Source organism: Pecten maximus, chromosome 1 (assembly GCF_902652985.1).
Source record: "Pecten maximus chromosome 1, xPecMax1.1, whole genome shotgun sequence".
Classification (NCBI taxonomy): Eukaryota; Metazoa; Mollusca; class Bivalvia; order Pectinida; family Pectinidae; genus Pecten; species Pecten maximus.
In genome coordinates this window covers 4,801,608-4,828,935 of record NC_047015.1, presented here as the reverse complement: position 1 = coordinate 4,828,935, position 27,328 = coordinate 4,801,608, and the positions used below count along the sequence as shown (strand labels likewise).

General features: G+C 36.5%; 2 protein-coding genes across 3 annotated transcripts in view; one reads left to right on the top strand and one right to left on the bottom strand.

The window, feature by feature from the left end:
* The window catches only part of LOC117322928 (transmembrane channel-like protein 5), a 54,265-nt gene extending 39,390 nt beyond the window's left edge, over nucleotides 1–14,875 (bottom strand). The window contains exons 1-5 of the mRNA XM_033877899.1: nucleotides 14,764–14,875; nucleotides 11,587–11,699; nucleotides 11,070–11,164; nucleotides 9,304–9,516; nucleotides 5,668–5,884 (exon numbers count right to left, since the gene is read on the bottom strand). Coding sequence (XP_033733790.1) covers nucleotides 5,668–5,884; nucleotides 9,304–9,516; nucleotides 11,070–11,142 — 503 coding nt within the window. The 5' untranslated portion in view covers nucleotides 11,143–11,164; nucleotides 11,587–11,699; nucleotides 14,764–14,875. The remainder of the gene's footprint in view (nucleotides 1–5,667; nucleotides 5,885–9,303; nucleotides 9,517–11,069; nucleotides 11,165–11,586; nucleotides 11,700–14,763) is intronic.
* Nucleotides 14,876–14,889: 14 nt separating this feature from the next.
* On the top strand, nucleotides 14,890–27,075 carry LOC117322938 (protein chibby homolog 1-like). 2 transcript variants are annotated; one of them, XM_033877908.1, is made up of 5 exons: nucleotides 14,890–15,015; nucleotides 18,271–18,464; nucleotides 18,909–18,917; nucleotides 25,809–25,924; nucleotides 26,503–27,075. In XM_033877908.1, the coding sequence occupies exons 2-5, from the start codon at nucleotides 18,278–18,280 to the stop codon at nucleotides 26,581–26,583; spliced, it is 393 nt and encodes a 130-aa protein (XP_033733799.1). In that variant the 5' UTR covers nucleotides 14,890–15,015; nucleotides 18,271–18,277; the 3' UTR covers nucleotides 26,584–27,075. The 2 variants fall into 2 exon arrangements, with proteins under 2 accessions (XP_033733799.1, XP_033733807.1); XM_033877916.1 differs by lacking the exon at nucleotides 18,909–18,917 and having other exon boundaries at nucleotides 14,892–15,015.
* Nucleotides 27,076–27,328: the final 253 nt, after the last annotated feature.

Below are 27,328 nucleotides of genomic sequence, written 5' to 3'. Positions count from 1 at the left end.
CACTATCTATATAAACAAACAAGACAGTGACATAAAGGACTTATCAGACAGGTTTATTACCTAGTATAACACTATCTATATAAACAAACAAGACTGTGGCCTGAAGGACTTATCAGACAGGTTTATTACCTAGCTAGTATAACAATATCTATATAAACAAACAAGACAGTGACATAAAGGACTTATCAGACAGGTTTATTACCTAGTATAACACCATCTATATAAACAAACAAGACAGTGACATAAAGGACTTAGACGGGTTTATTACCTAGTATAACACTATCTATATAAACAAACAAGACTGTGGCCTGAAGGACTTATCGGACGGGTTTATTACCTAGTATAACACTATCTATATAAACAAACAAGACTGTGGCATAAAGGACTTATCAGACGGGTTTATTACCTAGTATAACACTATCTATATAAACAAACAAGACTGTAGCATAAAGGACTTATCACACGGGTTTATTACCTAGTATAACACTATCTATATAAACAAACAAGACTGTGGCATATAGGACTTATCAGACGGGTTTATTACCTAGTATAACACTATCTATATAAACAGACTGTGACATAAAGGACTTATCAGACAGGTTTATTACCTAGTATAACACTATCTATATAAACAAACAAGACTGTGGCATAAAGGACTTATCAGATGGGTTTATTACCTAGTATAACACTATCTATATAAACAAACAAGACTGTGGCATAAAGGACTTATCACACGGGTTTATTACCTAGTATAACACTATCTATATAAACAAACAAGACTGTGGCATATAGGACTTATCGGACGGGTTTATTACCTAGTATAACACTATCTATATAAACAAACAAGACTGTGACATAAAGGACTTATCAGACGGGTTTATTACCTAGTATAACACTATCTATATAAACAAACAAGACTGTGGCATAAAGGACTTATCAGACGGGTTTATTACCTAGTATAACACTATCTATATAAACAAACAAGACTGTGGCATATAGGACTTATCAGACAGGTTTATTACCTAGTATAACACTATCTATATAAACAGACTGTGACATAAAGGACTTATCAGACGGGTTTATTACCTAGTATAACACTATCTATATAAACAGACTGTGACATAAAGGACTTATCAGACGGGTTTATTACCTAGTATAACACTATCTATATAAACAAACAAGACAGTGACATAAAGGACTTATCAGACAGGTTTATTACCTAGTATAACACTATCTATATAAACAAACAGTGACATAAAGGACTTATCAGACAGGTTTATTACCTAGTATAACACTATCTATATAAACAAACAAGACTGTGGCCTGAAGGACTTATCAGACAGGTTTATTACCTAGTATAACACTATCTATATAAACAAACAAGACTGTGGCATAAAGGACTTATCACACGGGTTTATTACCTAGTATAACACTATCTATATAAACAAACAAGACTGTGACATAAAGGTATCAGACGGGTTTATTACCTAGTATAACACTATCTATATAAACAAACAAGACTGTGGCCTGAAGTACTTATCGGACTGGTTTATTACCTAGTATAACACTATCTATATAAACAAACAAGACTGTGGCCTGAAGGACTTATCAGACGGGTTTATTACCTAGTATAACACTATCTATATAAACAAACAAGACTGTGGCATATAGGACTTATCAGACGGGTTTATTACCTAGTATAACACTATCTATATAAACAAACAAGACTGTGGCCTGAAGGACTTATCAGACGGGTTTATTACCTAGTATAACACTATCTATATAAACAAACAAGACAGTGACATAAAGGACTTATCAGACAGGTTTATTACCTAGTATAACACTATCTATATAAACAGACTGTGGCATAAAGGACTTATCACACGGGTTTATTACCTAGTATAACACTATCTATATAAACAGACTGTGGCATAAAGGACTTATCGGACGGGTTTATTACCTAGTATAACACTATCTATATAAACAAACAAGACTGTGGCCTGAAGGACTTATCACACGGGTTTATTACCTAGTATAACACTATCTATATAAACAGACTGTGGCATAAAGGACTTATCACACGGGTTTATTACCTAGTATAACACTATCTATATAAACAAACAAGACAGTGACATAAAGGACTTATCACACGGGTTTATTACCTAGTATAACACTATCTATATAAACAGACTGTGGCATAAAGGACTTATCACACGGGTTTATTACCTAGTATAACACTATCTATATAAACAAACAAGACAGTGACATAAAGGACTTATCACACGGGTTTATTACCTAGTATAACACTATCTATATAAACAGACTGTGGCATAAAGGACTTATCACACGGGTTTATTACCTAGTATAACACTATCTATATAAACAAACAAGACAGTGACATAAAGGACTTATCAGACAGGTTTATTACCTAGTATAACACTATCTATATAAACAAACAAGACTGTGGCATAAAGGACTTATCACACGGGTTTATTACCTAGTATAACACTATCTATATAAACAAACAAGACTGTGGCATATAGGACTTATCAGACAGGTTTATTACCTAGTATAACACTATCTATATAAACAAACAAGACTGTGGCCTGAAGGACTTATCGGACGGGTTTATTACCTAGTATAACACTATCTATATAAACAAACAAGACTGTGGCATAAAGGACTTATCACACGGGTTTATTACCTAGTATAACACTATCTATATAAACAAACAAGACTGTGGCCTGAAGGACTTATCGGACGGGTTTATTACCTAGTATAACACTATCTATATAAACAAACAAGACTGTGGCATAAAGGACTTATCACACGGGTTTATTACCTAGTATAACACTATCTATATAAACAAACAAGACTGTGGCCTGAAGTACTTATCGGACTGGTTTATTACCTAGTATAACACTATCTATATAAACAAACAAGACTGTGGCCTGAAGGACTTATCAGACGGGTTTATTACCTAGTATAACACTATCTATATAATAGTAAATCATTAAAGAGTTAAGGGGACATTTCACAAAACACAAAACTAGCTATGGCTAATCTTCTGAGAACAAGACAATACATATGTATAGCTAAATGAAAATTATACAAAATATAAAAAGTACATCCGTAACAGATACAAAATGGATGGCAACACTAAGATATCAATGCATTGTTAAATGAGACAAACAACTGACAAAAAACACTGAAATATCACACTGAACATGCATATACACAAAAACAGAATGTAAAAAATACTGCTGGACACACACTGTTGGACAGACACTGCTGGACAGACACTGCTGGACAGACACTACTGGACAGACACTACTGGACAGACACTGCAGGACAGACACTGCTGGACAGACACTACTGGACAGACACTGCTGGATAGACACTACAGGACAGACACTACAGGACAGACACTACAGGACAGACACTGCTGGACAGACACTGCTGGACAGACACTACTGGACAGACACTACTGGACAGACACTACAGGACAGACACTACAGGACAGACACTGCTGGACAGACACTGCTGGACAGACACTGTTGGACAGACACTACAGGCCAGACACTGCTGGACAAACACTGTTGGACAGACACTGCTGGACAGACACTACAGGACAGACACTACAGGACAGACACTGCTGGGCAGACACTGTTGGACAGATACTGCTTGACAGACACTGCCGGACAGACACTACAGGACAGACACTGTTGGACAGACACTGCTGGACAGACACTACTGGACAGACACTACAGGACAGACACTGCTTGACAAACACTGTTGGACAGACACTGCTGGACAGGCACTACAGGACAGACACTACTGGACAGACACTACAGGACAGACACTGCTTGACAAACACTGTTGGACAGACACTGATGGACAGGCACTACAGGACAGACACTGCTGGACAGACACTGCTGGACAGAAACTACAGGACAGATACTGCTGGACAGACACTGCTGGACAGACACTGCTGGACAGACACTGCTGGACAGACACTGCTGGACAGACACTACAGGACAGACACTGCTGGACAGACACTGCTGGACAGACACTGCAGGACAGACACTGCTGGACAGACACTGCAGGACAGACACTGCAGGACACACTGCAGGACAGACACTGCAGGACAGACACTACTGGACAGACACTACAGGACAGACACTGCTGGACAGACACTACAGGACAGACACTGCTGGACAGACACTGCTGGACAGACACTGCTGGACAGACACTACAGGACAGACACTGCTGGACAGACACTGCTGGACAGACACTGTTGGACAGACACTACAGGACAGACACTGCTGGACAGACACTGCTGGACAGACACTGTTGGACAGACACTACAGGACAGACACTACAGGACAGACACTGCTGGACAGACACTACAGGACAGACACTGCTGGACAGACACTGCTGGACAGACACTACAGGACAGACACTGCTGGACAGACACTGCTGGACAAACACTGTTGGACAGACACTACTGGACAGACACTACAGGACAGACACTGCTGGACAGACACTGCTGGACAGATACTGCTGGACAGACACTGCTGGACAGACACTGCTGGACAAACACAACAGGACAGACACTGCTGGACAAACACAACAGGACAGACACTATATTCAGAAAGTATTTTTTTGAAATTTCAGTCAATTTGACCCCTTTTGGCCCCACTCTTAAGGACCCTAGTTGTTAGGGACCATATTATTCACAATTAAGGTTGATCTTTTGCCATTGCAGGTTTCTGTATTATTTGGTTCAGGTTTTTGGAGGGGTCAAAATTGTGAAAATTTTAACAGACAACAGACAAAGCACAATAACATACAAAGATGACAGCGAAGGTCACAGAGCTCGATCTGGAGACCTAAAAATGAACAGATGGACAACCTGATTTATAAAGGGCAACGCATCATGATGTGGGGCCCTCAGTATAGAGCCATGCATATAGCCTCAGAAAAGCAGCATTAGGAGTTTAAAAGTATGAAAAAAAGTGAATTTACCTTCCTGACACAGTGATATAAGACAAAACATCATCATCATCAACAACAATTAATATCATGGATCTTGATCAATTTTGTTATCCATGAATAGTAAAAAAAAAAGTTACATTTTACACAGACTAATGTTACATTTTACACAAACTAATGTTACATTTTAAACTAACTAACGTTACATTTTACACAGACTAACCGTCACTAACGTTACATTTTAAACAAACTAATGTTACATTTTAAACTAACTAATATTTTACACAGACTAACGTTACATTTTACACAGACTAACGTTACATTTTACACAGACTAACGTTACATTTTACACCGACTAACGTTACATTTTACACCGACTAACGTTACATTTTACACAGACTAACGTTACATTTTACACAGACTAACGTTACATTTTACACCGACTAACGTTACATTTTACACCGACTAACGTTACATTTTACACCGACTAACGTTACATTTTACACCGACTAACGTTACATTTTACACAGACTAACGTTACATTTTACACAGACTAACGTTACATTTTACACAGACTAACGTTACATTTTACACAGACTAACGTTACATTTTACACAGACTTTAGGTACTATTGACCAGACACGGTGTGTTACCAACGCTGGACTGTCATACCTGATCTCCTTTTTGTCTGTTAACTTGACAGCCATGTCACGTAACATCTCTGTAGTTCTCGTCTCCCCATCATACTCGTCCATCAAATCTGGGTCACGTGACAGTGAGGCCGCTAGGTCATTGTAGTCATGCACTCCCCTCACCGTTCCGTGGAAAGACTTCTTCTTACTCTTCTTCCTCCTGATAGTCTGCCTGGCAACATCACTTGCTATTTGCTCTGTAATTCAGGTAAGCACAGAGGGAATATATTCATTCTTCAAACACCAACTTTCAATGCAAACATAATCATATCAATTGCCTGCTGCACATCAGAAGTATTCAAATCCAAATCAAACTAACATTAGATAGCTGGTTATAGACAATGATCAGAGTTACATTAGATAGCTGGTTATAGACAATGATCAGAGTTACATTAGATAGCTGGTTATAGACAATGATCAGAGTTATATTAGATAGCTGGTTATAGACAATAATCAGAGTTACATTAGATGGTTATAGACAATAATCAGAGTTATATTAGATAGCTGGTTATAGACAATGATCAGAGTTACATTAGATGGTTATAGACAATAATCAGAGTTACATTAGATAGCTGGTTATAGACAATAATCAGAGTTATATTAGATAGCTGGTTATAGACAATAATCAGAGTTACATTAGATAGCTGGTTATAGACAATGATCAGAGTTACATTAGATGGTTATAGACAATGATCAGAGTTACATTAGATGGTTATAGACAATAATCAGAGTTACATTAGATGGATGGTTATAGACAATAATCAGAGTTATATTAGATGGTTATAGACAATGATCAGAGTTACATTAGTTAGATGGTTATAGACAATGATCAGAGTTACATTAGATAGATGGTTATAGACAATAATCAGAGTTACATTAGATAGTTATAGACAATATTCAGAGTTACATTAGCTGGTTATAGACAATGATCTGAGTTACATTAGATGGTTATAGACAATGATCAGAGTTATATTAGATGGATGGTTATAGACAATAATCAGAGTTACATTAGATAGCTGGTTATAGACAATGATCAGAGTTACATTAGATATATGGTTATAGACAATAATCTGAGTTACATTAGATAGCTGGTTATAGACAATAATCAGAGTTACATTAGATGGTTATAGACAATAATCAGAGTTACATTAGATGGATGGTTATAGACAATAATCAGAGTTACATTAGATGGTTATAGACAATAATCAGAGTTACATTAGATAGCTGGTTATAGACAATGATCAGAGTTACATTAGATGGTTATAGACAATGATCAGAGTTACATTAGATAGCTGGTTATAGACAATGATCAGAGTTACATTAGATAGATGGTCATAGACAATGATCAGAGTTACATTAGATGGTTATAGACAATGATCAGAGTTATATTAGATAGCTGGTTATAGACAATGATCAGAGTTACATTAGATGGTTATAGACAATAATCAGAGTTACATTAGATGGTTATAGACAATAATCAGAGTTATATTAGATAGCTGGTTATAGACAATGATCAGAGTTACATTAGATAGATGGTTATAGACAATGATCAGAGTTATATTAGATGGTTATAGACAATAATCAGAGTTATATTAGATAGCTGGTTATAGACAATGATCAGAGTTACATTAGATAGATGGTTATAGACAATGATCAGAGTTACATTAGATGGTTATAGACAATGATCAGAGTTACATTAGATGGTTATAGACAATGATCAGAGTTATATTAGATGGTTATAGACAATGATCAGAGTTATATTAGATAGCTGGTTATAGACAATGATCAGAGTTACATTAGATGGTTATAGACAATGATCAGAGTTACATTAGATAGATGGTTATAGACAATGATCAGAGTTACATTAGATGGTTATAGACAATGATCAGAGTTACATTAGATAGATGGTCATAGACAATGATCAGAGTTACATTAGATGGTTATAGACAATGATCAGAGTTACATTAGATAGCTGGTTATAGACAATGATCAGAGTTACATTAGATAGCTGGTTATAGACAATGATCAGAGTTATATTAGATGGTTATAGACAATGATCAGAGTTACATTAGATAGCTGGTTATAGACAATGATCAGAGTTACATTAGATAGCTGGTTATAGACAATGATCAGAGTTACATTAGATGGTTATAGACAATGATCAGAGTTACATTAGATAGATGGTTATAGACAATGATCAGAGTTACATTAGATGGTTATAGACAATGATCAGAGTTACATTAGATAGCTGGTTATAGACAATGATCAGAGTTACATTAGATAGATGGTCATAGACAATGATCAGAGTTACATTAGCTGGTTATAGACAATAATCAGAGTTACATTAGATAGCTGGTTATAGACAATAATCAGAGTTATATTAGATGGTTATAGACAATGATCAGAGTTACATTATATAGCTGGTTATAGACAATAATCAGAGTTATATTAGATAGCTGGTTATAGACAATGATCAGAGTTACATTAGATAGCTGGTTATAGACAGTAATCAGAGTTATATTAGATAGCTGGTTATAGACAATGATCAGAGTTACATTAGATGGTTATAGACAATAATCAGAGTTACATTAGATAGCTGGTTATAGACAATAATCAGAGTTATATTAGATAGCTGGTTATAGACAATGATCAGAGTTACATTAGATAGCTGGTTATAGACAATGATCAGAGTTATATTAGATAGCTGGTTATAGACAATGATCAGAGTTACATTAGATAGATGGTTATAGACAATGATCAGAGTTACATTAGATGGTTATAGACAATGATCAGAGTTACATTAGATGGTTATAGACAATGATCAGAGTTATATTAGATGGTTATAGACAATGATCAGAGTTATATTAGATAGCTGGTTATAGACAATGATCAGAGTTACATTAGATAGCTGGTTATAGACAATGATCAGAGTTACATTAGATAGCTGGTTATAGACAGTAATCAGAGTTATATTAGATAGCTGGTTATAGACAATAATCAGAGTTACATTAGATAGCTGGTTATAGACAATAATCAGAGTTACATTAGATGGTTATAGACAATGATCAGAGTTACATTAGATAGCTGGTCATAGACAATGATCAGAGTTACATTAGATGGTTATAGACAATAATCAGAGTTATATTAGATAGCTGGTTATAGACAATGATCAGAGTTACATTAGATAGCTGGTTATAGACAATAATCAGAGTTATATTAGATAGCTGGTTATAGACAATGATCAGAGTTACATTAGATGGTTATAGACAATAATCAGAGTTACATTAGATGGTAACAGCCGTTGATCAGAGTTGATCCCCTGCCAGACACATGTACTCTAAATTGTTTCCCACACTGAAATATCCTTTATTCTGGACCAACAAAGACTACATGTAGGAGATTATGACTGTCTTACCCAACAAAGACAACATGTAGGAGATTATGACTGTCTTACCCAACAAAGACTACATGTAGGAGATTATGACTGTCTTACCCAACAAAGACAACATGTAGGAGATTATGACTGTCTTACCCAACAAAGACAACATGTAACTAGGAGATTATGACTGTCTTACCCAACAAAGACTACATGTAGAGGAGATTATGACTTTCTTACCCAGTTGTCTACTGGGAAGTTCATTGATGAGATCTGTGGCATCTCTCTGATTGTCTGCCGCCCAGTTACGACGGCTTCCTCTGGTGCGTATATTCCTGCCATCTTCATCCCCACCATTTCTCTCATCTAAATCGTTGATACCAGATTGCATGTCTATAACATATGGAGGGCGCCCATTACCTGTAGGGCTTGGCTCGGTGTATCCGGGGTTTACTGAAAGCAGTATCAGATACAGGAATTAACAATTGTAAAGAAAATGTAGTCTTACACAAATTTATCTGAAATATGAAAGCAATTCTTTTTTTCTTCATCATTTTTTTTCCAGACCAAAATAGTAATTATATATATATTAAATATCTGGAAGTGAATGAGAAAGAAGTCACATACTGTAAGGTGTGACTAGTAAACTTATTCCAGGTGTCTCTGTACACATACTGTAAGGTGTGACTAGTAAACTTATTCCATGTGTCTCTGTACACACACTGTAAGGTGTGACTAGTAAACTTATTCCATGTGTCTCTGTACACACACTGTAAGGTGTGACTAGTTACCTTATTCCAGGTGTCTCTGTACACACACTGTAAGGTGTGACTAGTTACCTTATTCCAGGTATCTCTGTATACACACTGTAAGGTGTGACTAGTTACCTTATTCCAGGTGCTCTGTACACACACTGTAAGGTGTGACTGGTTACCTTATTCCATGTGTCTCTGTACACACACTGTAAGGTGTGACTAGTAAACTTATTCCATGTGTCTCTGTACACACACTGTAAGGTGTGACTAGTAAACTTATTCCATGTGTCTCTGTACACACACTGTAAGGTGTGACTAGTAAACTTATTCCAGGTGTCTCTGTACACACACTGTAAGTTGTGACTAGTTAACTTATTCCATGTGTCTCTGTACACACACTGTAAGGTGTGACTAGTTACCTTATTCCAGGTGTCTCTGTACACACACTGTAAGGTGTGACTAGTAAACTTATTCCAGGTGTCTCAGTACATACACTGTAAGGTGTGACTAGTTACCTTATTCCAGGTTTCTCTGTACACACACTGTAAGGTGTGACTAGTTACCTTATTCCAGGTGTCTCTGTACACACACTGTAAGGTGTGACTAGTTACCTTATTCCAGGTGTCTCTGAACACACACTGTAAGGTGTGACTGGTTACCTTATTCCAGGTTTCTCTGTACATACACTGTAAGGTGTGACTAGTTACCTTATTCCATGTGTCTCTGAACACACACTGTAAGGTGTGACTGGTTACCTTATTCCAGGTTTCTCTGTACATACACTGTAAGGTGTGACCAGTAAACTTATTCCAGGTGTCTCTGTACACACACTGTAAGGTGTGACTGGTTACCTTATTCCAGGTGTCTCTGAACACACACTGTAAGGTGTGACTGGTTACCTTATTCCAGGTTTCTCTGTACATGTACACACACTGTAAGGTGTGACTAGTTACCTTATTCCAGGTGTCTCTGAACACACACTGTAAGGTGTGACTGGTTACCTTATTCCAGGTGTCTCTGAACACACACTGTAAGGTGTGACTGGTTACCTTATTCCAGGTGTCTCTGTACACACACTGTAAGGTGTGATTAGTAAACTTATTCCAGGTTTCTCTGTACACACACTGTAAGGTGTGACTAGTAAACTTATTCCAGGTGTCTCTGTACACACTGTAAGGTGTGACTAGTTACCTGATACACATACTTACTGCTACACAATATATGATATCTACCTATGCCACAAGACCTTACCTGAGTGCATCTGTAGTTGGTCTGGTTTCCTCGGGGGTCCATGGTATCCATCAGGATTACCTCTATATTCCATTTTACTTTTCTGAGTATGTTACCTTGAAGGAAATTTTACAAATGGTTTAACTGTTTCATAAATTGATTGATTTAGACATATATAGATAATCAGTATGAAAGAGGTTTCCAGCATAAGCAGTAAATGGGAAATATTCCTGAAATACAATCTGCATGGTGTTTTACGCTGTATACATGTTTATCACTAGGTAAACAATTATTTCTACTGTTGTGTTATGAGTTTCAAGTCAAGATTAGTAAGAAGTTTAAAGAAAATAAATTTAGTAATATTTTCCTATGTATCTACCCGAGGTATAATCACAGCTTGTAAATAACAATAACGATCAAAATCAGCCAGGGCCACATGTCTCATAATACAAAACATGGGACAAAAGGTTCGTGAGCAGACATTACTTTTAAACCTATAATTAGAATACAGACAAGCTAACTTCACTGACATCCTTACCTGAATGACTATAAATAGCTCAATGTCAACACATCAGTCATGGTTCCACGCCCTGTTTTGTTCAGGTTAACAGTCACGGGTCGCTCGTTTCATTGCTCAAGTTAGCAACTACCCTACAATAGAACACACATTTTATGTTTATTAGTGCCTCAGGTTTTAAGTTCATCTCAATAAAAAAAAAAGAATTTATATTCTTACCTTGTTATATTTTTTACCTGACTGGTGACCTGTGGTCCTCTCTGTTCTGTACAAGCTCATAATATTTATAACAACTATGTACCATATGTAGTACACTTTTGTTTGATCTCTAATTATATTTTATAGGATATTAGTAAATGTAAGCTTTGCTGTCTCTGTGTGAACCTACAATAAGATATAAGCCATATTTAAGATGTTTTAAGTTGTATGACCATACTTCAACTCAAGATTGTGATGTAAAAACCTACAAAACTTGCCCTAAATTACTTATCACTGAATTTGTCTTTTCTTACTTTAAACAATGTCATACTGCATTACTATAGTTCAGAATTGTTAATGACTATTTCAAAGCTGAATATAATAATTTACCTAGTCATAGCCATAGCTGGACATCTTGCCAAGAAATGCATGCATGCAAGCTTAAGCTGGTAAACAGATATCGAGTATAAATTTACATAGAACCACCTGAACAATTAAATCAATATCACTATAAGTATTGTTAGCTCTATCTAAATCAAACTCTGTATGTATGAAATGCATGACTATAAAACTATAACAATCAAACTATAATACAGAGATTGAATAATATTTTGTATTTATATTTAAAGATATTTACAACACAACACTTCTGATGAATACTGTTGTAGGGTAATATACAACACACTAGAAAGTTTTATAAAGCTCACACACACATAGCATGGCTTTTATGGGGTAAGACTTCCTGGATTGACGATTGATAGACAACCAATGCAATGTAAGCATGTACAGGTAACGATAAACCTGTATACTGACTGTAGGTGTGTAGTAGTACCCCTACAGGTGGTGGTTATCTATAAACAATACTTGTGTCGCCAGCTTCACTAAATAATATATACTCTATCATATTAGTGATATAACACTTTGAATTAATAATACTATGTATTACCAGACAGGCAGACACTGTACATGTATCATCATACATGTATCATCGGACATCGTACATGTATCATCAGACATCGCACATGTATCATCAGACATCATACATGTGTCATCAGACATCATACATGTATCATCAGACATTGTACATGTATCATCAGACATTGTACATGTATCATCAGACATCATACATGTATCATCAGACATCGTACATGTATCATCAGACATCATACATGTATCATCAGACATCGTACATGTATCATCAGACATTGTACATGTATCATCAGACATTGTACATGTATCATCAGACATTGTACACGTATCATCAGACATCGTACATGTATCATTAGACATCATACATGTATCATTAGACATCATACATGTATCATATCAGACATCATACATGTATCATATCAGACATCATACCTGTATCATCGGACATCATACACGTATCATCAGACATTGTACATGTATCATCAGACATCATACACGTATCATCAGACATTGTACATGTATCATCAGACATCATACACGTATCATCAGACATTGTACATGTATCATCAGACATCATACATGTGCCATCTGACATCGTACATGTATCATCAGACATCATACATGTGCCATCTGACATCGTACCTGTATCATCAGACATCATACATGTATCAATAGAGTAATTTTGGTGCAAATTCTGCATGTGCAGATTGCCAGAGTTTGTTTATTCAACCTGGTGCACATGGATAGTTCGTCAGTCAGAATAAAAGTCTTGATAAGTCTGGTTTGGCTCTCTGTCCCTTATAGGAATAGTTGTAGGTAGACTATGTAGGGTACTTTTAGATATGATAATGTTAGGAATAGAGTAGTATATTTTACCAGTCACAGTTGTAGGTATCATGTCAGTCATGTAGTAGTCACTCAGTAGCAGTATTTAGTTGTGTAAGGTTTATACTGTTGTCTTTTCCCTAGGAGTATATGGCTGTGTAGTCGTTAGTATTACAGTATATGTCATCGTCTAATTTATAGGAGTAAGGGCCATGTAGCCGATAGTTTACTGATACTGTCATAGGTCTATTGACAAAACTATTGATGTGCTGTCATAGAGTAGGCTTATGTGTGTTGCAGTGGGTGACAGAGTTGTATCACTTATCCTTATGTCTATATATTTTACATAATGTTATATATCTTAATAAAACTATACCTGAAATTTATATATCATGAGTTTGTGTTTATTTGCCAGACTTCACTTACAAATTATGACTCAGAATATAAGACCATGACGGACCCAAGATCAGTGAACCTGGGTATAATATTTGAATTAAAGGTGTCAATTTGAGGTGAAAACCCGCTCCTTTAACAATTTATTCAGTGTCGGGTATTTCGCCATCTACAGGTTGTAATTGTCTCCCTTTGGTAAAGTCCTCTTCACCTATGAAGAGGTTAGGGACTCTGGAATCATACTTAGCATCTTGTAAAATCATTGCTGTCATGATCACTAGAAACTTGAGGATGATTAAGTTCTTTCCTGGAGGGGGAGTATTTTTACCAGCATATATATATATATAACGCAAAAGTCTATGCGGATGAAATAGAACATCGATATGAGTCTTATAAATGGGTGTTTTGGGGTAAATGAATATATTTTATTATGACCCAATGATTATTTACCTATGGTCTATTGAATCACATACATGGAGGAGTACTTCATCCGCTAGTTAGGTCAATACTTTTTCTGAACTTTTCTTACTTGTGGTCTTCAACAAAAATCAAAAAGAAAGAAGCTGGCCAATAGACTTCCCTCAAAGAATGATTATATACAAACGTATAATCTAAAATAAAAGTGGTTGATTTCATCAATAAACATAACGTATACGCCACCGGTAGTTGTGGACGTGAGTGTAATTTTTCATTTAATATGGTGAAAAAGACGGGATTCAGTCGCTTTAAGACTGATATAATAACATCCCACGTAGAATATCTAGTGTCATTACGTTGGTGAAATAAAGTTTCACTCATAACAATTTTACACTCTTAACACTATGACAAAACACACGGTTACATCATACTTACAGTTATAACATGTCCTACGTCAATAGACACAGTAACACTTGTGAGTGGGGCCTCAAAAATAAAATGAAAACAAGACTTGGCCGACTTCCGTATTTCGAGGGGCAAGGGGGGTAACTCATGATTGACGCTGTTTGTTGTCATCGCGCACTTCCTGTGACAAGTCGAAACAAAAATATTTCACTCGGTGCAGATGTTTGTATCTTGGCCATATTGTAGATAAACTGCAGAAACAGATTCGTGTGATTCCACCAGGTAAATATAAACTAAATACGTAAATTGAAGAGTTGGTGTGCATTCGAAGCGTGATACGATGAAAGCGATATTAGAAACTCTACTGTACGAACACGCTTGTAATTGGTTCACAGGCGCTTGCATATAGATACTTGAATTGGTTATTTTTTTTGATACGGCAGTGTTATGTGTACTGTTGAAAGCACACATACCACTACCAAACAAATGAAAATCACATTTTCTATGCAAGCGCCCGTGGCTTGGTTTTCACAAAGCGTGTCGTGCATGTCCAGAAGTTGACATAATTAATCTACGGCCTACTGTAATGATCACAGTACTGTAGTTATAAGAAACCCTTATGTAGAACTGAAGTGAACTTATTGCTGCATTTAGTAAAGGCCCTATCCTGTTCTTCCCCTTTTTTCGGGGGGGGGGGGGGGGGTCTTCTTCCAGGATAAGGGACGATACTAAAGATATGAGTGCAATAGTCCCTGGGATGAGGCATATACATGTAGGTAGATAAAAACAAGAAACTGTACATATATTAGATATCTTATAAGGTAAAAACACATTATTTTAGCTAGCCAGCTCCTGCACTAGCTAGAAATCCTGGTTAGGAGTTCCAATCAGTGATGGTACAGGGAATATAATCTACAGAGATTTGTTTGTTTGAGGATATTTAATTTATTTTGTGTGTATCTCTTGTGTTCCTATCACTTGATTTTATATGTGGTGTTGGATCAATATTATTGTTATAATTCACAATGAGAATATATGAATCTATAATCTATAGACTTAGTCTATGGTATGCTGTGAACGGCAAAGTGAGTCTACGGTCAAACTGACACAGCGTGGAACACGTACGTCCGTATAATAACAGCTTGGCATTGTAGACTGGTGAGTACCGTGACACACCGTTGCACATCACTTTTGGGTGAGTTGACATGAGCCAACTTACCGTGTCCTGACGGCTCATCACATATATTCACAACATGTACAATATCGATATGATTATCTGCATAATTTTATATACAGTGATATACCATGAGTATTCTGGCTTTTGTTACTGGAATGGCTACGTAGGAGTTCCCAATTCAGAGATGTTATTTTGTTGGTTACACAGTCTGGCTCTCTACTTATATTCTGGTTGTAAACATACTGTGTAGGATTTGGCCTGATGTATAAGCAGGGTCCCAGGAAGAGGCTGCGTGTGATGGTCTTAGTGTAGTGTATGTTGCTGATTTAACTTTCTGGGTGCAGGATGACATGTTGCGCCTTAATAAGCCAAGCAGTTTGCCAAAATACAATTATAGCTTTATTGGTGATAGTTTGTATGTGCTTGTTCCAAATTAGCAAACTTAATCGTAAGTTACAAGGAAAAGTGTTCAGTCACTGCATAATTTGTGAAGACATATAAGAATGTATGAACCATTTTCTCATCGTTTTATTTACACACAAGTAGATAAAGGGGCTCAGAACTAAGAAACATTTTGTAGAATTTGTACTGTACATACTGGTATGTATACAACTTGGAACTATGTCTACGGTAGCTAGACTACACTCGCTTTCTGAACAATACTGATAAAGTCTGCATTTTCCATAGGCTATCATGTGCACTTGCTCAGACTGAAATTATACTTATTTGTCACATCATGATGTCGGTTGATCCCTAGACAGGAATTGTGACATGCTGTTTCGAGAACAATTAGCTTGGATTGCGAGCAACAAACTCCAATCATGGCTGCCATGTTTACATACATAACGTGGCACGGACAACGGATTTGTTTCTGTAACGTGAATCGAGAAAGTATCGGTTATTAATGCTGTACATCAACTTGTGGCAAACATATAATTTCTGAATTTTTGGACTTTGCAACAAAAATTATGTTCAAAATATGAAAAAGAGATTCAAATTTAAAATGTTTATTTATCCAGAATAAAATAAATTATCAATGATAATCTAAAAAGATCGTTTTCATCCGACAAAAAAAAAATAATATCATTCAGTAAAAAGATAATTTTTTCATGAAAAAGACTTGTTTTCTTTACATATGTACTTCTTGGTGGCTGTTGCTTTGGAAAAAACTAGAACTGTCCCAAGGATATGGTTGACTTATACCCCCGCAACTGGACAACTGGCACTATTATTAATATGGCTAACTAAGATAACATGTGCATTTCCCTATTTCTGAAATTTAGAATGACTGGAATATGTGTTGTTCATAATAAAGAGAATTTAGTCAAAAGGTTTGTTGAAATCAGTCCACAGGTTTTGGAAGAGTTGTCTGGACAATAAATACCTGTTTATAATGACCAGTTACGTATACCATGGCAACAAAAATTTGGAATTTAAACATGTATAGCTTCATACACATCTGCACATGTTCCCTAACATTCCTGCAACTGCACATGTTCCATTCCCGTTAAGTTTGTGAAAATTGGTTCACAAGTTTAGGAGGAGTTGTCCGGGCAAGAAAAACCTATGAATATTGACCTCTAACCATGGCAACCAAAATATTGGAATTTTAACAGCTGCATGCACATCTACACATGGTCCTCTCTATTTGTGTGAAGTGTCATTGGAATTATTATGCTCACCGGTTTAGGAGTTGTCAGGACAAATGTGTCAGACAGACGGATGGACAGACAACACGATTCCAGTATATATGATACCCCCCTAACTTTGTTGTGGGGGTATAGAAACCAGAGAATAATTTCTGGATTGAAACCTTTAAGTGTTAATTTAGATAGTAGCATTATTGGCCCCTGTGAGAAAGGCTTTGGGTTCTGACCCCTGACTGAGACATATCAGAGTATAAAAATGGTAGTTGCTACTCCTGCAATAAACACTCAAATTTTTGGGAGTAGGATGATTGGTTCACCTGTTGTCAGTATAATGTGACCGGGTGGGGTGTCCTGCTGGATGACCTCAGCAGTGTGCTTCAGTGAGATAGCACTATATACAGATGTACATAAGCCGACATCAGGTTCGCTCTATCACATGGAGACAGACACAAATAGATAAATGAAATATATTAAAGGTTAGCAAATTTTACATAGATTCTACATGTTGGACAGATTATTAATATAACACATTGTCATTATGCAGGATTAAATGTCATGTAAAATGGGATTTATAAATAGGCATATATGACTTGATGTCATCTGAAATAGGATTTATATATTACATAGGTATAATTTCAACAGTAAATAAGTTATTACCTCGTGTCAACAAATGAAATAATATCTTAATACAGACATTTCTTTGGTTTACAGAAACAAAATGCCACTGAATCTTTTTGGAAATAAGTTTTCTCCAAAGAAAACACCACCAAGGAGAGCTCAATCATTGTCAAACCTACAGTTAGATGCAACACAGTCCAAAGAGGAGTTCGGACCAGATGTGGGACCAATCAAAGTGAGGCTGAGTGGACAGGAAGTCACATTTGAAAATGGAATGTGGGTTCCAGGTAAGATATACCAAGTCAGAGTTGACGAGATCATCAAAATTAAAGATATGTAACTAACTAAAAACCTGTAATGTCAAAAGAAACTGTGCTGATTTTTTGCAAGTTTCAAGCTACCAGTAATTATAAGTATATGTATAGATAAAGCATGAAGTTGGTAACGAGAGAGTTTTATTTTACGAGTTACCCTGGTGTAACTTGGTGTTTAATAAATCTTAAACAACAAGGTATGGGGTACATGTATCTAACAGGTAACGTTATTACTTTGTAAAAGAAAGCCATATTTCTCTCAAGTTGTAAACATCATTATAGTCCTCAAGAGATACATTTTAGTGAGGGCAGGATCTTTGATGAATGATATAATATTTATATGTATGATTTTTTGTAAAATAAAGAAAAAAATATTTGGAAATCAAATGTATACAGTATTGTTTAAAATTGTTTTAGTATCAGATGGTAAGTAGAATTAATGTCACTAGAGTAGATTTAATTAAAAACTTTTTTGTGATATTAACTCATGTAACCAGAGGATCTAACAAGTGTTCATGTAATGGTAGTTTTTAAAAAAAAATCATTTTGGTTAAGATTATTAAATAAATCAAATATAATATGAACATTATAGTTAGATTAAATTTAACTAAAAAAAAGGCTTCGAATATATTGTCAATGCTTAATTCTCCTGTATATAGCAACAATCACGGAAGACCGCATATATACTGCGCAACACCTTTTTAAATGCCCGTCAACAACGGGTCGTATTATGGTATACCCTGCACTGTCTGTACATCAGTCCGTTAATTTTGTGATTATTTTTACCAGAGTTATACTCTATGCTTTTATTGCAAGGGTTTTTTATACGCCTATCAATGATGCTATCTTTTCCTGTGGTAGCTTTTCCAGTGACAGGCGTATCTTGCTCCCATTTGTGGAGCTCTTGTTCACTTCTGATACCATAGTGTCACGTTACATACAATCAAGTGATGTCATTATATACACTGTAATGTCATGGTAGTGTTTCTACAGTGTCAAGGCTAAATGTTTGGAGGTTTATTGAACGTGTGCGGTATTGTGTTTATTAGCTCACCTGGACTGAAGGTCCGGTGAGCTTATGCCATGGTGCGGCGTCCGTCGTCTGTCGTCCGTCGTCCGTCGTCCGTCAACATTTGCTTCAAATCGCTACTAGTCAAAAAGTTCTTGTTGGATTTTGACCAAATTTGGTCAGAAACATCCTTGGCAGAAGGGGATCAGATTTTGCATAAATGGTGACTCTGACCCCCAAGGGGCCTGAGGGGCAGGGCCCAATAGGGGAAATTGAGGCAATTCCTTTAAATCGCTACTAGTCATAAAGTTATGAATGGATTTGAACCCAATTTGGTCAGAAACATCCTTGGGGAAGGGGAACAGATTTTGCATAAATGGTGACTCTGACCCCCAAGGGGCCAAAGGGGCATGGCCTAATGGGGAAATAGAGGTAATTTCTTCAAATCGCTACTAGTCATAAAGTTATGAATGGATTTTGACCAAATTTGGTCAGAAACATTCTTGGGGGAAGGGAAACAGATTTTGCATAAATGGTGACTCTGACCCCAAGGGGCCTGAGGGGCGGGGCCCAATAGGGGAAATTGAGGCAATTCCTTAAAATCGCTACTTGTCATAAAGTTATGAATGGATTTGAACCCAATTTGGTCAGAAACATCCTTCAGGGAAGGGGAACAGATTTTGCATAAATGGTTACTCTGACCCCCAAGGGGCCAGGGGGGTGGGGCCTAATGGAGAAATAGAGGTAATTCCTTCAAATCGCTACTAGTCATAAAGTTATGAATGGATTTGAACCCAATTTGGTAAGAAACATTCTTGGGGGAAGGGGAACAGATTTTGCATAAATTGTGACTGACCCCCAAGGGGCCTGAGAGGCGGGGTTGAATAGGGAAATTGAGGCAATTCCTTTAAATCGCTACTAGTCATAAAGTTATGAATGGATTTAAACCCAAATTGGTCAGAAACATTCTTATGTGAAAGGGGAACAGATTTTGCATAAATGGTGACTCTGACCCCCGAGGAGCCAAAGGGGCGGGTCCCAATAGGGGAAATAGAGGTAATTCCTTTAAATCGCTACTAGTCTTAAAGTTATGAATGGATTTGAACCCAATTTAGTCAGAAGCATTATTGGGAAAAGGGGAACAAATTTTGCATAAATGGTGACTTTGACCCCCAAGGGGCCTGAGGGGTGGGGCCCAATAGGGGAAATTGAGGCAATTCCTTTAAATCGCTACTAGTCATAAAGTTATGAATGGATTTAAACCCAAATTGGTCAGAAACATTCTTATGTGAAGGGGAACAGATTTTGCATAAATGGTGACTCTGACCCCAAAGGAGCCAAAGGGGCGGATCCCAATAGGGGAAATAGAAGTAATTCCTTTAAATCGCTACTAGTCATAAAGTTATGAATGGATTTGAACTCAATTTAATAAGAAACATCCTTTTGGGAAGGGGAACAGATTTTGCATAAATGGTGACTGATCCCCAAGGGGCCAAAGGGGCGGGGCCTAATGGGGAAATTAGAGGTAATTCCTTCAAATCGCTACTAGTCATAAAGTTATGAATGGATTTGAACCCAATTTAATAAGAAACATTCTTTGGGGAAGGGGAACAGATTTTGCATAAATGGTGACTCTGACCCCCGAGGGGCCAAAGAGGCGGGGCCCCATATTGGAAATAGAGGTAATTCCTTTAAATCGCTACTAGTCATAAAGTTATGAATGGATTTGAACCCAATTTAATAAGAAACATCCTTTGGGGAAGGGGAACAGATTTTGCATAAATGGTGACTCTGACCCCCGAGGGGCCAAAGGGGCGGGGCCCCACATGGAAAATAGAGGTAATTCCTTTAAATCGCTACTAGTCATAAAGTTATGAATGGATTTGAACCCAATTTAATAAGAAACATCCTTTGGGGAAGGGGAACAGATTTTGCATATATGGTGACTCTGACCCCCAAGGGGCCAAAGGGGCAGGGCCTAATGGGGAAATAGAGGTAATTCCTTTAAATCGCTACTAGTCATAAAGTTATGAATGGATTTGAACCCAATTTGGTAAGAAACATTCTTGGGGGAAGGGGAACAGATTTTGCATAAATGGTGACTCTGACCCCCTAGGGGCCAAAGAGGCGGGGCCCCATATGGGAAATAGAGGTAATTCCTTTAAATCGCTACTAGTCATAAAGTTATGAATGGATTTGAACCCAATTTAATAAGAAACATCCTTTGGGGAAGGGGAACAGATTTTGCATAAATGGTGACTCTGACCCCCGAGGGGCCAAAGGGGCGGGGCCCCACATGGAAAATAGAGGTAATTCCTTTAAATCGCTACTAGTCATAAAGTTATGAATGGCTTTGAACCCAATTTAATAAGAAACATCCTTTGGGGAAGGGGAATAGATTTTGCATAAATGGTGACTCTGACCCCCAAGGGGCCAAAGGGGCAGGGCCTAATGGGGAAATAGAGGTAATTCCTTTAAATCGCTACTAGTCATAAAGTTATGAATGGATTTGAACCCAATTTGGTAAGAAACATTCTTGGGGGAAGGGGAACAGATTTTGCATAAATGGTGACTCTGACCCCCGAGGGGCAAAAGAGGTGGGGCCCCATATGGGAAATAGAGGTAATTCCTTTAAATCACTACTAGTCATAAAGTTATAAATGCATGTTGTAAACTCAGAGAGTCTGGACTTCATTATTTCTTTAACGCAGTTGGGATCCCCACGCTATAACCATATATAGCATTGTTTGAGGTTAACAAACAAAAGGAATTGAACATGAACATTATTTTGACATTTGGTCAAGTCCAACCAGGTGAGCGATACAGGCCCCATGGGCCTCTTGTTGATTGATAATATTGAACAGGAATTGGCTTTTGACTTTGTTATTTGATGTCCACTAATTTACATTAATAACAGTTAGGGGTGCTTCTATTTAATAATGTTGAGGGGAACTTCTGTCAGAACCATTATAGTTCTATTGGTGATGTCCTTCGTCAGCGGGAGTACATCACTCGCCGATCTAAAAAGTTATCTGGAGCACTGATAGTTCTATTGGTGATGTCCTTCGTCAGAGGGAGTACATCACTCGCCGATCTAAAAAGTTATCTGGACCACTGATAGTTCTATTGGTGATGTAGTCCTGTCATTTCTCAATGATGGCTTTGTTCTATTTTGACTTGGCTCACCACAGATAGGTTAGATATTGTTTACTAATACTTATCTATGTTGTTATTACCTGAACAAGTATTCTTAGTCTGTTTGTACGCATTTACTTTGTACATATTTAATCTGTACACACATACATTTACTTTGTACACACATACATTTACTTTGTACACACATGCATTTACTCTAGATCTGTATACCATACATTTATTCTGTACACACATACATTTACTCTGTACACACATACATTTACTGTGTACACACATACATTTACTCTGTACACACATACATTTACTGTGTACACCATACATTTACTCTGTATACCATACATTTACTCTATACACACATACATTTACTCTGTACACCATACATTTACTCTGTACACCAGACATTTACTCTATACACACATACATTTACTCTGTACACCATACATTTACTTTGTACACCATACATTTACTCTGTACACACATACATTTACTCTGTACACACATACATTTACTATGTACACACATACATTTACTCTGTACACACATACATTTACTCTGTACACACATACATTTACTCTGTACACCATACATTTACTCTGTACACCAGACATTTACTCTAAACACACATACATTTACTCTGTACACACATACATTTACTCTGTACACACATACATTTACTCTGTACACACATACATTTACTATGTACACACATACATTTACTCTGTACACCATACATTTACTCTGTACACCATACATTTACTCTGTACACCATACATTTACTCTATACACACATACATTTACTCTGTACACACATACATTTACTCTGTACACACATACATTTACTCTGTACACACATACATTTACTCTGTACACCACACATTTACTCTGTACACACATACATTTACTGTGTACACCATACATTTACTCTGTATACCATACATTTACTCTGTACACACATACATTTACTCTGTACACACATACATTTACTGTGTACACCATACATTTACTCTGTACACACATACATTTACTCTGTATACCATACATTTACTCTGTACACACATACAATTACTCTAGATCTGTACACCATACATTTACTGTGTACACCATACATTTACTGTGTACACCATACATTTACTGTGTACACCATACATTTACTCTATACATCATACATTTACTCTGTACACCATACATTTACTCTGTACACCATACATTTACTCTGTATACCATACATTTACTCTGTACACACATACATTTACTCTGTACACATTTACTTTGTACACCATACATTTACTCTATACACATTTACTGTGTACACCATACATTTACTGTGTACACCATACATTTACTCTATACATCATACATTTACTCTGTACACCATACATTTACTCTGTACACCATACATTTACTCTGTACACCATACATTTACTCTGTACACACATACATTTACTCTGTACACATTTACTTTGTACACCATACATTTACTCTATACACATTTACTCTGTACACATACATTTACTCTGTACACCACACATTTACTCTATATACATTTACTCGATACACATTTACTCTATACACATTTACTCTATACACATTTACTCTATACACATTTACTCTGTACACATTTACTTTGTACACATTTACTTTGTACACATACACATTTACTTTGTACACATACACATTTACTTTGTACACATACACATTTACTCTATACACATTTACTCTGTACACATTTACTTTGTACACATACACATTTACTTTGTACACATACACATTTACTCTATACACATTTACTCTATACACATTTACTCTATACACATTTACTCTATACACATACACATTTACTTTGTACACATACACATTTACTTTGTACACATACACATTTACTTTGTACACATACACATTTACTTTGTACACATACACATTTACTTTGTACACATACACATTTACTTTGTACACATACACATTTACTCTATACACATTTACTCTGTACACATTTACTTTGTACACATACACATTTACTCTATACACATTTACTCTATACACATTTACTCTGTACACATACACATTTACTTTGTACACACACATTTACTCTATACACATTTACTCTATACACATTTACTCTGTACACATTTACTTTGTACACATACACATTTACTCTGTACACATTTACTTTGTACACATACACATTTACTCTATACACATTTACTCTATACACATTTACTCTATACACATTTACTCTGTACACATACACATTTACTTTGTACACATACACATGACTATACACAACATACACATTGGACTTTGTACACATACACATGACCTAGACACAGACACATTACTTGGACACATACACATTTACTCTATACACATTTACTCTATACACATTTACTCTGTACACATACACATTTACTCTATACACATTTACTTTGTACACATACACATTTACTTTGTACACATACACATTTACTCTGTACACATTTACTTTGTACACATACACATTTACTCTATACACATTTACTTTGTACAACATATGTGCATTCTTGGCTTATAACTACATTTGGTGGGGGACTGTAATTTGCTGAATTGTCTTGTTTCTTTTATGTACACCATTACAATACGTTATAAATGTGGTAAAAGGGTAGAGTGTAGATCTGTATATAATGATAATACTAACTAGATTTCCTGTTTGTATAGGTTGCTACAGTAACACTCAAATTAACCAATCATCGATGAGCTTGTGTAATTACATGTAATCAGTTTTATTGGCCAGTGTAACTGTTAATAATCAATAGTGATAATGACAGTTTCTGTCATGTTACATCTCTTTGTTATCTGGATATGATGTAATATAGTATGTTAATGTATAGAAACAAGTATAGAGAATTGTAGTGATCTTTAATACTTAATTAATACATACAGGTATCAGGCTATTATATCTATATTACATGGACATATTTACATCTCGGTGATATACACATGTTGACTTGGTACATGTCAGAGTTGACATACTTTTATTGTAGTATTTATTCAGGTACACCAACTCCATATAAACCCATTATTTTGTTCTGACTTTTTGTCTTCCATTTGTGTTAAATCTTTGGTGAAGAACATGACACTTCATTGTTTTGGTAGCTCTTCAATTGTTTTTTTAACAGAGACTGGTACTAGTGCAGCAAGTCACAAAGAAGTGATGAAGCTTCGGAAAGCAAACCAGCAACTACAGGAGGAAAATAATTTGCTCAAACTTAAAACAGATATACTGCTGGATATGGTGAGTAGTACTGTCTTGTATAACTTTATTTACATCAGATATATACTGGATATGGTGAGTAGTGGATTTCTGATGTAACTTTACATTACATATTTGGCTGGATATGGTGAGTAGTTGATTTCTACTTTTAGTGTAATTTTACATCACATTTAGTTAGATATGGTGAGTAGTGGATTTCTAGGGAAACTTTTTTTAGTTGTCTGGGTTTATCACCCTCTGAACAGCCAGGGTCATTTTGAGGCAGGGTCTCCTGTAGTAGTTGGTGGCTACCTCATGATCACTGAACAATATAAGGGAGGATTGTTGCTTGGCATCAAGAGCATTTAGGGTAAAGTGTCCAAGTACACAGCCACAACAGCACAAACCGACCCGTTTATTAGCTTCACAAGAAACACAAACCAACACAGGTAGGGAGGGTTGAACCACACCTCAGGTCAGAGATTGTATCGCCGGCGCTCAAACTGACCAAGCTATGGTTGCCCCCTTCTTTGTAAGCAACTGTATGTATCTGTATAACATTGTTTGTGACCAAACTCTCACTATTGAAATCTTAGATATTGTGTTTACATCTATTTCAGTTAGCAGAAGCATCGGCAGTGTCCCATTACCATGAAAATGAACTGAAGCAATTAAAAGCTCAAGCTGGGAGGAGAAAGTGACCTCTGATACAGTTCACTGGTACATGTTGGAGAGAGATAGTGGGGAGTCATACCCCGACCATCACAGGGCCTCTTATTGGGATGACTCATTGGCGTCCGCAGTCTTCCTCATCAGGTTTCTTAACATAAATATATTGTGAAGACTGCCAAGTGAAGGATCTTGTTGTATGTACTTGAATATGTTTAGATAGAAATATCATCTCCCCTTCACCTGGATTTCTTCAACAGTTTCCATCCGTCCAAGTCTGTTCAGTACCATCATGTGTGAAGAGAAGGCGCAACATATAAACCATACAGACATGTTTTTGTACATTGATATATGTGTAGTCTATAGACGTGATACAGGACACATTTGTATTATGTGTAGTCTATAGACGTGATACAGGACACATTTGTGTGTGTGTAGTCTATAGACGTGATACAGGACACATTTGTATGTGTGTAGTCTATAGATGTAATACAGGACACATTTGTATTATGTGTAGTCTATAGATGTGATATAGGACACATTTGTGTGAGTAGTCTGTAGACATAATACAGGACACATTTGTATGTGTGTAGTCTATAGATGTAATACAGGACACATTTGTATGTGTGTAGTCTATAGACGTGATACAGGACACATTTGTATTATGTGTAGTCTATAGACGTGATACAGGACTTATTTGTATTATGTGTAGTCTATAAACGTGATACAGGACACATTTGTGTGAGTGTAGTCTATAGACGTGATACAGGACACATT